The 16926-nt window shown below is 36.5% G+C and overlaps 1 protein-coding gene across 5 annotated transcripts in view; it reads right to left on the bottom strand.

Annotated features, from left to right (window-relative positions):
• The window catches only part of LOC132155919 (vasodilator-stimulated phosphoprotein-like), a 36620-nt gene that overhangs the window by 1082 nt on the left and 18612 nt on the right, over positions 1–16926 (bottom strand). Inside the window, exons 2-13 of one of the 5 annotated variants that reach the window (XM_059564691.1) lie at positions 13413–13584; positions 8439–8619; positions 8278–8338; positions 7408–7610; positions 6623–6873; positions 6146–6291; positions 5049–5106; positions 4455–4482; positions 4324–4363; positions 4073–4129; positions 419–491; positions 82–139 (exon numbers count right to left, since the gene is read on the bottom strand). In XM_059564691.1, the coding sequence (XP_059420674.1) occupies positions 82–139; positions 419–491; positions 4073–4129; positions 4324–4363; positions 4455–4482; positions 5049–5106; positions 6146–6291; positions 6623–6873; positions 7408–7610; positions 8278–8338; positions 8439–8619; positions 13413–13584 (1328 nt within the window). Of the gene's footprint in view, positions 1–81; positions 140–418; positions 492–4072; positions 4130–4323; positions 4364–4454; positions 4483–5048; positions 5107–6145; positions 6292–6622; positions 6878–7407; positions 7611–8277; positions 8339–8438; positions 8620–13412; positions 13585–16926 lie in introns of all 5 variants that reach the window. The other 4 variants (XM_059564692.1, XM_059564690.1, XM_059564694.1 and 1 more) reach the window with 4 other exon arrangements.

The following is a 16926-nucleotide window of genomic DNA, read 5'->3' as shown; positions in this document are numbered from 1 at the left end:
AATACATTAATACAGAAATTAATCTTCATTTGAAACAGCAGGGACAGGAAGGAAAATACAGGGAGAAAATGATGTTCTCACCTCCAATGATTTCATTCTTAACCTTCTGAAGCTCTTTTCTCACCTCCTCAAGCAGTTCCTAAACAATCAGATGGACAGTTATAAACCAATTCATGTTCACATGACAATACCTCCACGTTGAGTAAAATCATGGTAATATCTATAGGGTTGTCAAAAAACAAAAATGTAAAAGAAAAAAGAAAATTCTAATGTCTCTTAAATAAATAATTGAGAAGCAGAAGCACAGGTGATCATATTATATATCATATTATATATACACATCCACACACAAAGCACTGCTACTTTGGTACTTTTGACCTGTAGGGTTAGCAATTCGTTTACTGACTTTGATTCTGACCTGTTTAATTCGTTCCATCTCTGATTCTCCTTCTCCACTTTCGGGGTCTGCTGATTGGCTACTGGGTTTCATCCTGTAAATACAGAAAGACAGGTAATTATTAAACAGAAATAGGAAAAAATAAAAGGAGGACAAAAAGGGAAGGTGAAAGCAAAGCCCTGTACACCATAACAAAATGCAATAAACTGGTCTAAAGATGTCCAAAATGACTATTAGAGTTATTCACAGGAAAACCCAACATCAAAGTCCCATCCACTTCCATGGCTTCAACTGGGAAAATGTCATTGCAAAAAGGCTGTCATGTGTGCAGTTAATTTCTATATTTATGTATATACCTTACCTGAAAAAGTTGAAATTACTCTTCCAATGGGCAAGAGCATGTATGCAATTTTAGCTGGACCAATTTGCAAGGATATACATTAGAATTAGTATTTTGGGTGCTAATTCTAAGCTAAAAATTGCTATTCTATTTAGAAGGGTTAATATCTGAATTTTGGTCAAAAAGTGAAGTTGTGGTTTAAAGTCATGGATGTGGAAACAGCTTTAATATGGGCTCTTACACAGATCTTGGAACAGAAGGAATATAATTAGTAACAGAGAGCCCGTAATGGACAATAAGAGAATAGCAGCAGAATCAATCCAATAAATCCTAGCCTGAAGACAACTGCAAGTACCCTCAAACAAAGCATGAAAAACTGTTGAAAAAAGCATGTAATACTATGAAAGTGTTGCACAGATCTAAAGACACTACAGAAAGCCAAAGAGATTTCCAAAGCCCCACGAGATGAAGCCAAACAAGCTCAGAATCTCAGATCCACTCCAGTCATATGATAGGTCAAGTCAAATCCAATCGACCTGAACCAGCTCTGTGTTTGTGTGTGTGTGGTATATTTATAATCTATTGTGCCAGCTGATGGAGCTGCCCTCCATGGCACCATCACCAGGGCCTCAAAGGGACTGTGTTTTAAAAAAAAACAGTGACGGTGCCACCACATTGCTGAGAAGTATTCAGTATCGAAGGTAACCCAAAAATCTAAATTATGTCATTAATAACCCTCATGTCATTCCAAACCCGTGAGACCTCCATTTATCGGTACGCAGTTTAAGATATTTTAGATTTAGTCCGAGAGCTCTCAGTTCCTCCATTGAAACTGTGTGTACGGTCTACTGTCCATGTCCAGAAAGGTAAGAAAAACATCATCAAAGTAGTCCATGTGACATCAGAGGGTCAGTTAGAATTTTTTGAAGCATTGAAAATACATTTTGGTCCAAAAATAACAAAAACTATGACTTTATTCAGCATTGTCTTCTCTTCCGTGTCTGTTGTGAGAGAGTTCAAATCGCTGAATCACACACAAGATTCGCTGAATCACACATGCGCAGTATCATCAGCTCCTCGGTTCTCGAATCGGACGCATCTAACAGAAACGGTTCTTGACTCGAGAACGAGTCAGTCTGTTGTTCTTTATCTGGCTCGGCTCGGTGTTCATCTTCAGTTCTCTCTTCACAGCAGTTCAGTCAGTGTACTGTTTGAGTAAATGAATTACTCTGGGATATTGGTTCGTTTGAACTCAGAGGGAGTGTCAGCCACATTAAAAAAGTTAACAGCTTAAGTCATTTGTGGATTGATACGTATTGGAGACGCAAACCATTTAAAACGATTCAGTTCGATTTGGTGAACTGGTTCAAAAAGATCCGGTTACATCGAATGATTCGTTCGCGAACCAGATATGACAAACTGCTTTGTTTTGAACTCTCTCCCAACAGACACGGAAGAGAAGACTGATGAATAAAGTCGTTGTTTTTGCTATTTTTGGACCAAAATGTATTTTCGTTGCTTCAAAAAATTCTAACTGACCCTCTGATGTCACATGGACTACTTTGATAATGTTTTTCTTACCATTCTGGACATGGACAGTATACCGTTCACACAGCTTCAATGGAGGGACTTAGAGCTCTCGGACTAAATCTAAAATATCTTAAAATGTGTTCCGAAGATAAACGGAGGACTCACTGGTTTGGAACAACATGAGGGTAAGTTATTAATGACATAATTTAGATTTTTGGGTGAACTATCACTTTAAGAGACTTCTAAAGGAACTTTTGAATGGTAGTGTGTGTGTTTTTATGCGCATATATATATATATATATATATATATATATATATATATATATATATATATATTAAGGGTGTAACGGTACGTGTATTCGTACCGGACCGTTTCGGTACAGGGCTTTCGGTACGGTGCACGTGTGTACCGAATGACCGAATGCAATATTTTGTTTTGCGGAACATAGGCACATTTTCGTGTTTCTAAACGAACATTTTAAGTAGCGGAAGTCTCCGCGTTCAGCGCAAATCCCACCCTGCAGCTGATTCTAAGGCCGGTGACACACTGGCTGCGTGGCGTGAGTGTGGCGTTTCTGCTGCGTGTCAGTTGTGTGACACCTGCTTCGCGTTTTCTGTATCTTTACACACCAGAATAGTGCCTGGCGCGCTGCTGCTACTGTAGGTGACAGAGGGAGGGCGCCGACAGACCAGGATCTTGTCTTCACGACAACACTATCTAAACTCCATGTTGAACATAAATATAAAGCCTACTGATAAAGGACACCGTCAACAGTATTGACGGCAAAATAGACTATGTTTGACAGGTGCAATATGCCAGTGTGTCACCGGCCTAAGGTTTTCAAAAGGCATCACGCGAGTGTGAACATCACTACAACTAGGAAAAAAAACGATTTTAATTCAAACGCAGCTCCCGTCGGCATTTAAACAGACCTTTGCTCTTATTTCCGATCTGTCTAACGCAATAACGAAATCTGAGCAGGTCTAAAAACTGAAACTGTTTATATATATATATATATATATATATATATAAAATATACAAACACACACACACACACATACATACATACATACATACATATACAGTACAGACCAAAAGTTTGGACACACCTTCTCATTCAAAGAGTTTTCTTTATTGTCATGACTATGAAAATTGTAGATTCACACTGAAGGCATCAAAACTATGAATTAACACATGTGGAATTATATATGGAATTATATACATAACAAAAAAGTGTGAAACAACTGAAAATGTCATATTCTAGGTTCTTCAAAGTAGCCACCTTTTGCTTTGATTACTGCTTTGCACACTCTTGGCATTCTCCTGATGAGCTTCAAGAGGTAGTCACCTGAAATGGTCTTCCAACAGTCTTGAAGGAGTTCCCCGAGAGATGCTCAGCACTTGTTGGCCCTTTTGCCTTCAGTCTGCGGTCCAGCTCACCCCTAAACCATCTCGATTGGGTTCAGGTCCGGTGACTGTGGAGGCCAGGTCATCTGGCGCAGCACCCCATCACTCTCCTTCTTGGTCAAATAGCCCTTGATGCCTTCAGTGTGACTCTACAATTTTCATGGTCATGAAAATAAAGAAAACTCTTTGAATGAGAAGGTGTGTCCAAATTTTTGGTTTGTACTGTATGTAGAGACGCAATGTTCAAAACTCTCTTGTAAAATCAGTGTATTGCGTTGACTTGGGTGGTTTATACTTTATTGCATGTTTAGGTAAATGTATGTATGAAAGCAAAGGAACCAAGAGCGCCAGCAGTGTTAGTCCATAACCAGTTGAGAGCATACTGTAGTAAAAGTACCTGGTAAGTGAGCTAGAGGAAGAGGGTGACTCCAGACCTCTGGGTGCGGAGTTAGTCCTGTTTGAGACATGTACTGTATATATACTTCACTTTAAATTAAAACTACAGGACCCTATAGACAGTCACACTCAACAGCTGGAGTTCTTTAAACATCAGACTAATGGTGATTCAGTGCTGGTACTTGATATAAACAAAGTTTTCAGTTCAGTATATAACGAAAAAGCATCCGGTGTCTGTAAATGAATGTTCACCTGGGCATGGTGGCTGATTTTTCCCATGGTCTCCTAAATTCTGTTAAAGAAAAAAATCACAGATAATGAGAAAACATTTAGAGAGTATCTAAATGTGACAAATCTCAATCACAAATGCATTGTGTTCTTACCACCTGGGCCTTGAGCGTCGGAATCATCCTGAAGATCATCAGGCAAAGGAAAAGAAACAGGAACAGACAGAGAACAGAATGAGTGTTTCAGTAATAGTGCAGAATAATAGCTTTTCAAGTCTAACTGAATTGTAGTACTTACATTTACATTAATAGAGGCTACAATCCATCTCAAGTCTATAGTAAACCTCTTTAGCATGCACTTTAAATGGTCGATTTACAGGATATACAGGAATTTTACTGGAAATACAGGAATTTTTGCAGGATTTTCCCCCCAAACAAATACCACCCTGCAGCCAATTTCATTGCTGATTTTAATGTCTATTTTTAAGAACATATTTGACTTTAAAAAAAAACTTGGATTGTTCCAGTCACAATAATTCTACATAAGAGGATGAGCTACCAATGCTATACTAAAGTTAAGGTTACTGTTTAGGGTAGGGTTGGAATTTGCTCTGAATGATATGACCAATGACATTTTTAGAATCGGCTGCACGGTTGTTTTTACACTTCACTGGTTTGGGGAAAAACACACACAAGTGCTTTGTCTGTGGAACTGTCACAATCACCCATAATGACTGAAGATGTTCATACATTACTGGGCTCCTCTGCTTTGGGGGGTGCCTTCTCCCCTTTATCTGCTGCTTTTCTCCTTTGCCAACAGACACAATGACAACAGTCATTTACAGCACATTTGTACCATAGCCAAAGAGTTCAAGAAATATTATGGGTTATTTACTAGTTAAAGTCTAACAGAGCATGATGTCAGTTAAATATAATAAAACTTTCGACCCTCAGTTTGTAAAATAAAAGGAAAGCACATTTACAGTAATACATTCATTGTAAAGACGAATTACTAACGGGATAGTTCACACAAAAATGTACATTCTGTCATCAATTACTCACACTCATGTCATTTCAAACCTGAGAATCAACTGAGAATCATTTCTTATATATAATTGTTTCCTTTATTAGAAAATATAAATAAATAAAAACTGGAACTAAATGATTGTCAGTTTTTAAAAATCCATTCTTCCACAAATTCAGAATTACTATTTAGTGGTGACGCAACACTGCCACTGATTGTTGTGAAGCACACATCGCAATCATTCCCAAATAAATATTTTTTATTGATTCAAATGGAAGCCCTATTCCTTTTATATCAGGACTGTTAGAAAAAAACTCAAAATTTTCAAGTTATGAAGTCCGAATTCAGACTTTTTTCTCGCAATTGCGAGTTTATATCTTGCAATTCTGATTTTCTTTTTTCTCGGAATTGCAAGTTTTTATCTCACAATTCTGACTTTATAACTCGCAATTAATAGTTTATATCACACAATTCTGACTTAACTCGCAATTGTGTGTTGTAAAGTCAGATATGAACTCGCAATTCTGAGAAAATCTTTTTTAATTGCGAACTTATTTTACAAAAAAAGTAAGAATTGTGAGATAAAAAGTCGCAATTACCTTGTTTTATATTTTATTTAGTGGCGGAAACAGGCTTCCATAGCATGAAGAGTGCAGCCCAATTCAAATAACTCTTATAAGTTGGTGGAAGAAATGAGATACTATACTTCTCCCACAAAAGCATCAAGAAAACAGCAAAGAAACCAGAAATAAAAGGAATCTGAATTGAAGATACATTAGTTTACACATTAGCTTTATGGTTTTGAATCTTATTTTCTACCGACCTTCGTGCTAGAATTGCACTCATCTCTCCCATCAGGCCTCCTCCGCCACTGGGCAAAGACACACTGCTGCGACTGCTGTCTGCTTTAGGAGTTGGCGCCACAGCAGGGCCACCTCCACCTCCACCTCCACCACTACCAACATCATCCTGCAGGAGGAAGCACGGAGTCAAAAACAGCAGCCAGGAATGAACGAATGCAGTTTTTTAAAATTGTCTTTATTTTACAAGTTTTAGAGTTGCCAGTGCTTCATTCTCTGCATTCTCCAACATGAAATATTAATTTGATCATATTTCTTAATTAAAACATTTCTGGTTTTTCGACTGTGCATGACACCTGTACATCAGGAAACGTTATTCCACATTTAAAAATCGATGAACTCGCTCTGCCTCTAAAAAGCATTTCGATTTCAGGCGATGTCACCAAGACTGTAAATAACGTTACCAGGAAGTGTCTCATTATTTTGACTCATTGTCTCACCTTGGTCACTCTGCGGAGTTTGGCACCTGCCAGGGCAGCAGCGAGACCCCCACCACCTAGTCCTTCTTCTCCCCCACCTCCACCTCCTCCTGAAGAGGGCAGAGGAGGAGCCGGTGGAGGTGGAGCTCCTCCTCCTGATGGAGGAGGTCCAGGTGGAGGGGGAGGTCCAGACGGAGGGGGCCCAGGGGGAGGTGGAGGTCCTGGGGGAGCCGGAGGGCCTCCAGGGGCCAAAGGTGGTGCTGGAGGAATGACTACAGTAGAACAACAGCACAATTATGTTATTAAAATAGTTATCTCACAAATAAATGTAGGCAAATTATCAATTTGAATAATAAATGCCAATTTAATAATAAAGTAGATAAAAACAAAAGGTGCATATTCAAATAACTGCATTGCTCATAAAGCTCAACCATAGTGTTATATTATTAAATCATACTTAATTTAAATTGTTTATGGACATACTTTTATAACTACAGCAAATATGTGAATTATAGCAAATAATGTTTTTACACATTATTTATTCTTTAATAAGTTCTAATCAAGAATGCAAGTAGGTGTGATTGTAAAGAACAAAAAGCTTCAGTGACAGTCCACTTTTCCAAAAGTATTTTGAGATTCATATTTTCATAGGGATTTCAGTGAACAAAAGCAGCTATATGCCTAAACATTTTTTGAATCAATCAGAAAAAACATCTTGGTTGATCTCTACTCTGAAAAGACAGCAATGATCTCATAATCCAAATACACAAAGTCTTGTCCGTTGAGGTAAAACACTTTCTGCTGACCTGGAGCTGCCTGCCGTTCTCTTTCTTGTCTTTCTCTTTCCAGTCGCTCTCTTTCTTGTCTTTCTCTTTCCTGTCGCTCTCTTTCTTGTCTTTCTCTTTCCAGTCGCTCTCTTTCCTGTCGCTCTCTTTCTTGTCTTTCTCTTTCCTGTCGCTCTCTTTCTTGTCTCTCTCGCTCTAGCTGCTCCGACCTCAGCATTTCCAATCTGCAGGAAAAAAAAAAAAACATGAAACCAATTGCAATTATTTTGACATATTGCAATTTGAAATTAGATTTTTGAGTTGATAAAGGTAATAGTTAAATCATACAAAATGTACAATTAAAATAAAATTTTACTGAAACCGTAAAATATTAAATATTTAGTTTACCTGTATGTCATGTGACCAACATGTGACCAACCAACATCAAAGAATCACAAACATGCAAATGTGTTGTTAGATTTTTGAGGGGGGAAAAAGTAATTTAAAAGTGGTACTTCAAGCATATAAGTTCGTAAAATAAAATGTCAAAAAGGACAAAAATTAAAAAACAATTAAGATTTTAAGTTCGAAAATACACCAGTGTTTGATTTTTTTGCCTGCAGTTTTGCAGGGAGAAAGAAGAGGAGAGAAAGGCAGGAAAGAAGAGGATCTACTGTAAGTGTCAGAAGGCCTGACCCGGACTTCTGCCCCATAACTTCAGGGTCTCACTGAAAGCTAAATACTTGAGTGTTAATACCTAAAACCCCTTGAGAGTGTGTGCTTAAATGCGGTCAAAGCCTGACCAGGGAGACTATGACTTCAGGCAATTTACATGATGCCTCAGGAAGTGAACAAAAACTTCACATAAAATCATTACAACATAAAACACTCGAGATAATCCCAAGTTTGTACCTTTTCTGTTGTTCCAGCTCTTCTGGGGATGGTCCATTGGACACAGGTCGTGTGGGGTAACCTAAGACAATGCAGTTGTAAAAGGTTGCATTGATGTTTTTCATTATTCATTAAAACATATGGCTCCATCACAATAGTGTGAAAATGTGCATGTGCATTACCTCCATCAGGCATGGAGTTGAGGATGTTAAGCGCATGTGTCATGCCATTGGCGAACAGCACTGCATCTTCCTTGGTGCCAAAATTCAGGCCCCACACCTGCCGAACGTCCCGCCACTGATGGAAGTTCGGCGTGGCCTGATTATATTTTAATCCCTTTACAATTGGACAGTTTATCACAACCTGTACAGAAGACACAAATGTCCAAATGTAAATTAAGTTGTACAACATGCAAGTATGCAGCTTCTCTTTTATGCAACAGATCATTTGAGAAGTTCAATTTTCTTTGTCACACTCATTTCAGTGTCCAGATCTATTTTTATTATACATTTTCTTTATAGACTAATATTTAAATACACCTCATAAAATGAACATATTTTCAGATTATGAATTTATTTAGTTTATCTTTTGTGGGGCTTTTATGGCAATAATATAATTAGCATTTAATTAGCTGTCTGGATTTATTTATTTATATGTATTTGCATGGAAGCAATAATATAATTAGCATTTAATTAGCTGTTTGGATTTATTTATTTGCGTGGAAGCAATTACATAAACAAATACAATTAAGATTTGAAATATGTTTCACAAAAGCCAAGATGCATTCTTGTGTTTAACAGTGCAACTGAAAGAAAACAAAATACAGGCTCCTCAAGGTTAATAATAAAAAATAAAAAAAAACTTGAAGACGGAATGCATTTGTGAACAGACCTTAAAGCCAACGGCAAACATATGTTCAGCCATATGAAATAAACAATTGTCTTCTTTAAATTCACTGCCATCATAAATAATGTATTAAATGATCTACATCATATTGCTTTTCTAAGCAAATATGTGATTATTTACAGTTATTTACATTTTTTTTTAAAATCAATCTTAGAACACATCTAAGAACTTGGCACACACATTTTAAACTAGACTTAGATTCACATATATCTGAATGTGCCAAAAGATTTTCTTCTACCCACCCTTTAAGTGCTTTAACCATTGATACTTATAACCTTTAACTTATTTGCATAATCCAGAAAAGAGTGTCCAGGAGGTGGCTCCACCTCTGCAGAACACACAAGTTAAGCGTGCGAGAGATCGAGTGTGTGTGAGCGTTCGCCTTTACTGAATGTGCTGACACCTCGTTTCTATGTTTGTATTACCATCATGAACTCCATAAAGTAAAGCAGGAAAGAAAAAGAGCTGAAGAAAATGTCCAAAAAAGCACTGCCATGGAAAATACAGAGAAACAGACAGAACGCTACAAAGAAAGAGACAAAAAGTCACTGAGTCATTCAGACAAAGAGAAATGAGTTTGTGGAATCAGACAGATGGAGTGTGGAGAGGTCATGGGAATGGGGGAGGAGGGCCTAACTGGCACGGGAAATGGTTTGGCTATCTTACAGGAAACAACATCTACTTTAGTAGTCATCTCTGGGGAGCATTCGTGTCTGTGCCTATAGAGGGCAACAGCGCAGGGAGGAAAGAGAGAACTCAAGACAGAAGGAATCAGGTGATGGATGGACTGTAAAACTCAGAAACCTAAATCACATTCTAGCAGTTAGAGAAATATTTCTCCCTTAAAATCATACTTTGGTCATTTGACAGACATTTATGTAGAATGTCCAGACTACTGTTTTCTATATGTTGAAAGTGGATGGATGCTGGGGACGTGGAGCTTCAAAAATGCCAAAACAGGGGCCGAACAATAAACATTTCTTATTATAACAGTGACGAACAATTCTCTAAACACACAGAGGCAGCGTTACTATAAACACGTGTGACGTATCTGATGGTGTGTGTTCATCACACATTGGAAAAGTGTGGTTATATGAAAAAACAGTAACAATATAGCATTTTACCTCATGGTAATCTTTGTGAAAAGGCTAAAATACAACTATTTGATAATCTGTAATCTGAGGTTGCAAAGAGATCAAAATATTAAGAAAATCACCTTTAAAGTTGTTCAAATGAAGTTCTTAGCAAAGCATATTACTAATCAAAAATATATAGTTTTGATATATTTATGGTAGGACATTTACAAATTATCTTCATGGAACATGATATTTACTTAATATCGTAATGATTTTCGGTATAAAAGAAAAATCAATCATTTTGACCCATACAATGTATTTTTTGGCTATTGCTACAAATATACCCCGGGGACATAAATCTGGTTTTGTGGTCCAGGTTCACATTTCACTCTGAACATAAGGTGCACATTGTTACTTTTGACCCCTTCAGTTGGGATGGAAGTAAAACACGGGTAGGTCAAAAGATACACAATAATACAAGCTAGATTAATAAATTAATAAATTGCATTTAGTTTTTATTAAATATACCTAGGACCTTATAATATGTAACTGCAAACATATTTTGTCCTTTATCTTTGCAAAAAATTATAAAATTACATTTTCATTTTGAATTTCAGTTTCATCAGATGTTCCAAAAGTAACCTGACAGTTCTAACTTGAATACACAGGTACAGTATCTGCTGAACTATCATGTTGTGAACCGTTACACCCCTAGTACTTCACCACATTAATAAACCTGTTTTCACTGAAACTGCAGGTTTCCACCTAAATAACAGCTCAGGGGTTTCACTTTTGCAAGTGAAGAAATATTCAAATTTTCCATTGTATAATTAAATAATAAAAGCATTATTACATATTCATTTTTTTCATTTACATTTTTTACAGTGCAGTTGCATTACATTAGTTCTATTACTGCATTCTACTAATAATAATAACGTATAATTATTATTATCATTATTATTATATTGTATTTTGACTACTGCTAAATATATAAGATTAGAGCTGAAACAACGAATCGATTTAATCGATTAAAATCGATTAAAATCGATTATTAAAATAGTTGTCAACTAATTTAGTCATCGATTCGTTGCTAAATAAATTTATTTGCCGTAAGCGGCTCATTTCGTGCATATTTCAAATCTGCGGTGACCAAAGTGTGGCAGTAATGAGCCACCGGAGGTTTTACTCAGCCAGTACAGCAGGAGAAGTAGCGAATAGCCAATAGCTGGCCTCGTTTTATGTCACGTGCTTCCCGAACAGCGTCTCTGCAGCATTCAGCGTGATGTGGGAGTACTTTATTTTGAGCCTTCAAAAAAGAAGAGTAACCTGTAAACTCTGCACTACTGAACTGTTTAAGGGGACGTTCACATATCGCGTCTTTTGCGCACTCAAGTTCGTTATTTCCAACACCACACCGCATCGAGTTAAAACATTTCAACTTTTCAGAATGCCGCAAGCGCACCGCGGGACATGTGACAAGAACTAACCAATCTGCTTCATCCTTTCCCGTAACAACGTTAAAAGCTCAGTCAAGATGAAAGGAACAGCTGATCATAGTTGTATATCGATTTCCATTTTGAAATAAATTTAGATTCAGAGCTACTGCAAGCGATTTTTTTGAGCTGCAAATCCATTTATCCTTTGCTGAAATTTCCGCGTCTTCAAGGAGAGAGCACGTCATGGTTGCTTAGCAAAGGCAGACGCCTCAGGGGCGCTTCTGCCCGAGCGCTTTGGAAAGGAGGAGAAAGCGGTGTGCCTAGCGTTTTCCACGCGTTTTTAGGCGCGATTTGTGAACGGCCCCTAAGACTTTCATTTGTGCAGATTCTCCAGTACAATGTTGTTTGCAAATGTTTAGTCGTAAAAGCTGATAACATTGCTTTTTAACAGTTAACATTTAAAGCTTTACAAACATGTTCTGTGATCAGTTTGTCGTTTACCAGTTCATAATTCAGTCGTGCAGCCTAATTGTGACTGAATGAGAGAGAGGTAAATGTTTAAAGATATTTTGAAATGCACTTTTTTTCTAAGTATTATTCACTGCTCTTTTTCACACAGCAGGTTTTTTGTGCGTGTCCAATTTTTTTTTCTGGACAACCTTCTGATGGATTTTACTTTCAATTGTGTTCCAATCAGGTTTCATGCCACTTTTTTCGAAGGATTGTTTACAATTTCACAGCAAAAGCTATAAAGCTGTTTCCCAGTAAATAATGAAATACAATGCACTGCAATTTTATTCTGTTTTATCCTTATTCTTCGTAAAAAAAAATGTTCTGAAAGATTCCTTAATAAGCTTTGTTCGGGATGTTAAACTACTTTAGGAGTTTTAAGGACTGCCATGGTGAAAACATTATTTGAAATCTACTTGTGAAATTTGCTAGAGTATGGGTCAGTGTTCTGATTGCAGAAGAGTTCGACAAAGGATTACTAACACAATAAAACAACTCCAGGTATATTTTTGATGAGGATATGACCGTGCAAAATGGTTAAAATCTCTTAAAAATCTATGCTGAAGGATAAAGACCATTTATTAATAATTTACTTGGGGAAAAAATGGAAAAAACTAAAATATAAGTACATAAACCGATTAATCATAAAAATAATCGACAGATTAATCGATTATCAAAATAATCGTTAGTTGCAGCCCTATATAAGATATAAAGAGAAAAAGACTTCAGACTTGACTTGGACCTTAAGGACTTCTGAATATGTCTGTATTATAAATATATTAAAAATTTATTTGTATGAAAAAGGACATGACGTGTGCCCAAGTATGGTGTCCCATACTCGAAATTTGTGTTCTGTATTTCACCCATCCAAGTGCAACACACACAGAAGTGATAGATGAACAAACAGACACACACACACACACACTTAAAGCAGTTGGCAGCCATTTTTGCTGTGATACCCAAACAGCAGTTGAGGGTTTGGTGCCTTGCTCAAGGGGCTGACCTCAGAATAAGGCACCCAACGTATTTCATAGTATTCGAAGCAGGGATAAAGTTGCATTAGCATTGCATTATTATTTATTATATATTTTATAATAATAAAAAAATATATTCTTGAAGACATATTTCAAACTGAGCTTGAGGCAAAGTTTGGAATTCCAGTAACCCTGTATGTGTCAACACTGCACTTTTTTTGGCTGCAACCCCACGCTACATTTGGGTTGTTTACCTGCTGGTCGGTCTGCATCTTGCGTCCCACCACTCTGAAGTTGTTATTGCTGGGGTTGTGGTAGATTTGGACCCTGCTGAATGTCTGGGGACCCGTGCCTGCCGGGACCCACTTCTTATCGGCATCATTGTAGATCATCACAGTGGCCCGTGCCTGACAGATACTTGACTCACTGTGCATATGAAAGAAAGAAAGAGATTACATTAAATACATTTACGGTGTATAAATAAAACTGCTTTTCAAAACTGCATGAAAGGAGAAAAGCAAAAGAGAAACAGGCATTGGATACTGGGGCAAAAAATGACAGAGAATTGAGGCATAATGAACAAAGAAACAAGTGTGGTTAGAAATGTGTGAAGTAGGAGGAGAAGTCTGCCTGATCGAAACAAGCCCAGCAAGTACCAACAATGGGGGCAGACAAAGACAGGAAGTGTTCAACATTCCTCTGCTCAGGAGAGAAAACAGGTTTCTAAAAACTTCCAACTGACAGCACATCACATTCCCACACATTAACATGCAAACACAGCCAGTTGTAAAAGGAATCATTTTAATGGAAATTCTGTTATTTACTCGGCCATGCTTTGATGTATATGTGTGGTGCTTTCAAAATAGCAATTTGGGACAACAAAGAGGGTGAGTACTGTCTGACCAATTTGGATTTTATGATGGCTGATGATGATTTCTTGGAGAGTAGGGTAGCCGATAACAGATATATGAAGCCAATATAGGCCTATATTATACCACGCTATTTAATTTACACACTGGTGCTGTTCATTTTTGACAGAAAAAAATAACATTTGGATTTTATTTTATTTTTTATTTAACTTCATCAGAATGATGCGAAACTTATGATTCAAAAAGGTTAAATGGTTAAAAATCACACTAGTACTGTTAATGATCAAAAATGACCGCATTGGAAATGAATGGGAAGCTAATTTCATTTAGTGGAAACATTTGATACTATGGCCAAACAAAGTTTTTGAGATATCAACCTCAAATTTGCAACATAACATGTTTTGATCTAGGACTTTGATTTTCAAACAGTTTAAGACAGTTATGAAAGTTTAAAGAGGACACTGGAAGAAAATTTCTCTTTTAACTTTTAGTTAGATTTCTGGCATGTCTGCTAGCTCTGAAAAACTGAAAAGAAAACACGCAGCCAGTTTCTTATGGCCTACTGCGTCTGAAACGGTGTCATTCAGCGAGTTTCAATTTGCAACCGTTTTCTACATAGATAGATACCTATTTGAATAAGACCACTTCCAAGCCATATATGGAGTCCAAGGCAGCAATTCACTAGTCTTGTGTAGACACGCCCCCCGGAAGAGCGGGGTGGGGTAAGCAGTAGCTCATTATCATTTAAAGTGACATACACCGTAATGAGTCGCGATGAACAGACCTGTTTTTGAAAAGGTAAAATGGGCGTTTTTTTATTTGACAATTGTGGAATTTTAAATTGTAAATTACCTCATGATTTGCTTACCCTCCAGCCATCCTAGGTGTAAATGACTTTCTACTTTAAGAGGAATACAATCGAAGTTATATGAAAAAATATCCTGGCTCTTTCAAGCTTTATAATGGCACTGAATGGGTGGTAATATTTAATAGTCCAATAGAAGTCCAATAAGCTGTGTCCATCCATCATAAAAAGTACTCCACACAGCTCTGGCAGGTTAATAAAGGCCTTCTGAATAAAATGTATGTGTTTTTGTAAGAACAAAATCCATATTTAAAACTTTATAAACCTTAATCTCTAGTTTTCCTTTGCTAAACATAGGAAACTTTGCTTCCTTTGCTCCTGTAAACAAACCTTGGTTCTCGCGAGAATAGCATATTCTCATGTCCTATGCCATCCACTGGAACGCCACTCTCTCGTGTATGAACGCACAGAACGAACAGTTAGCGGAAACTAGCAATAATGGTTTATGAAGTTTTAAATATGGATATTTTTTTTCCAAAAAAATGTCGTTTCACTTCAGGAGGCCTTTATTAACCCCACAGAGATGCGTGGGGCACTTCTTTATGATGGATGGGCACAGTATATTGGACTTCTATTGAATATAACCACCCCTTCACTGTCATTATAAAACTTGGAAGAGCCAGGACATTTTTAAATCTAAATCCGATTGCATTTGTCTGAATGAAAAAGCCATATACACCTAGGATGGCTTGAGGGCGAGTAAATCTTGGGGTAATTTTCATTTTTGGTTGAACTATCCCTTTAACCAAAGTATGTTACAGACATTTCTTGAAGATTCTACAGAATCATACCAACTTGTGAAAAATATCCATTTGATGTCCCCTTTAATTAGAAATTTCATTTTCAGGTCTATGGTCAAAAAGCAGGTAATAAATGGATCACAACTTTTCCATCAATTTTATTTTATGAAAATATATAATTTTTGTACTTCAATATAGTACATTCATTTTGCTAGATAAAAAGGTCATTTTTGGCCATCACACAATCAGCACCAGAAGGATAAATAAAGTAAATAATTTTTATATGAAATAATTATTTGTCCTAATATTTACTCAATAATTTGGAAATGATAAAAAAAACTTGCCAGCCAAACAGAAAAGCTAAAATGCTTTGAAAATGGTTGAAAATGCTAAATAATGACTGTGGGGATATATCTGTCAACCATTAAAGGTAAAGAAAAAAATAATGAGTGAGAGGGAAATATATACAAATATATTGTCACAAATATATACAAACAAGGACAAGGATATCATCAAGCAAGGGCTGTGATGTTATATTGACATCATCTTACTCGTGATATGCGCATGTGGTGGCACATTTGTGCCTGGACTGTTTATAATGTCTCTGGAGAAACAGATCGGACACAAACAGGCGGTTCATCTTCAAATTCAAATGCTGCTGCTGCGCTGGCTCCTTGTTCACATTCTTCCATGCTTATTAAATTTAATATTTCCACCTACATGCACAATTACTCAACTCTAATTAGCTTATTTAATGTGTCTTCTAACAACAATGAATCACAACAGAAATGTAAAAAAATGTTTTGTTTTTTATACACGTTTTCTTTGTTTTCTTGTATTTCTTCACTGACAGTTCTGTTTAATTGGTAGCCAATTACACTAACATTTGATAAAAGTGTATCGGAGCAAAACTGTTTGTCAAGAGGGAAATGACACATCAACCAAGAGCAAGTTATTAGTAAATAATAATAAAAAAAATAAATGCTTCAAATATTAAATTTTTCATTTTTTTTTTTTTTTTTTTTTTAATTTAAAATTACTTAATATATGCTAGATGGATTTTCAAATTCAAGATCCAGCTACTGAGACAAGGGTAAAATAATACAATCTATTCATAAAAGGCATTAAAAAAATACAAATAAATATATAAACATTAACAGTATATATAACAATATATATAAAAAAAGGGGAAACAAGTTTTAATAAAATAAAAATGCCTGTAACATAAAAGTGACCAAAGCACTTATATTTAAAAGTATTTTCGTCATTCTCTCCCTTATGTTTTCCAAACTGT

The sequence above is a fragment of the Carassius carassius genome, chromosome 13, assembly GCF_963082965.1.
Source record: "Carassius carassius chromosome 13, fCarCar2.1, whole genome shotgun sequence".
Classification (NCBI taxonomy): Eukaryota; Metazoa; Chordata; class Actinopteri; order Cypriniformes; family Cyprinidae; genus Carassius; species Carassius carassius.
This window is presented reverse-complemented; position numbering and strand designations above follow the sequence as displayed.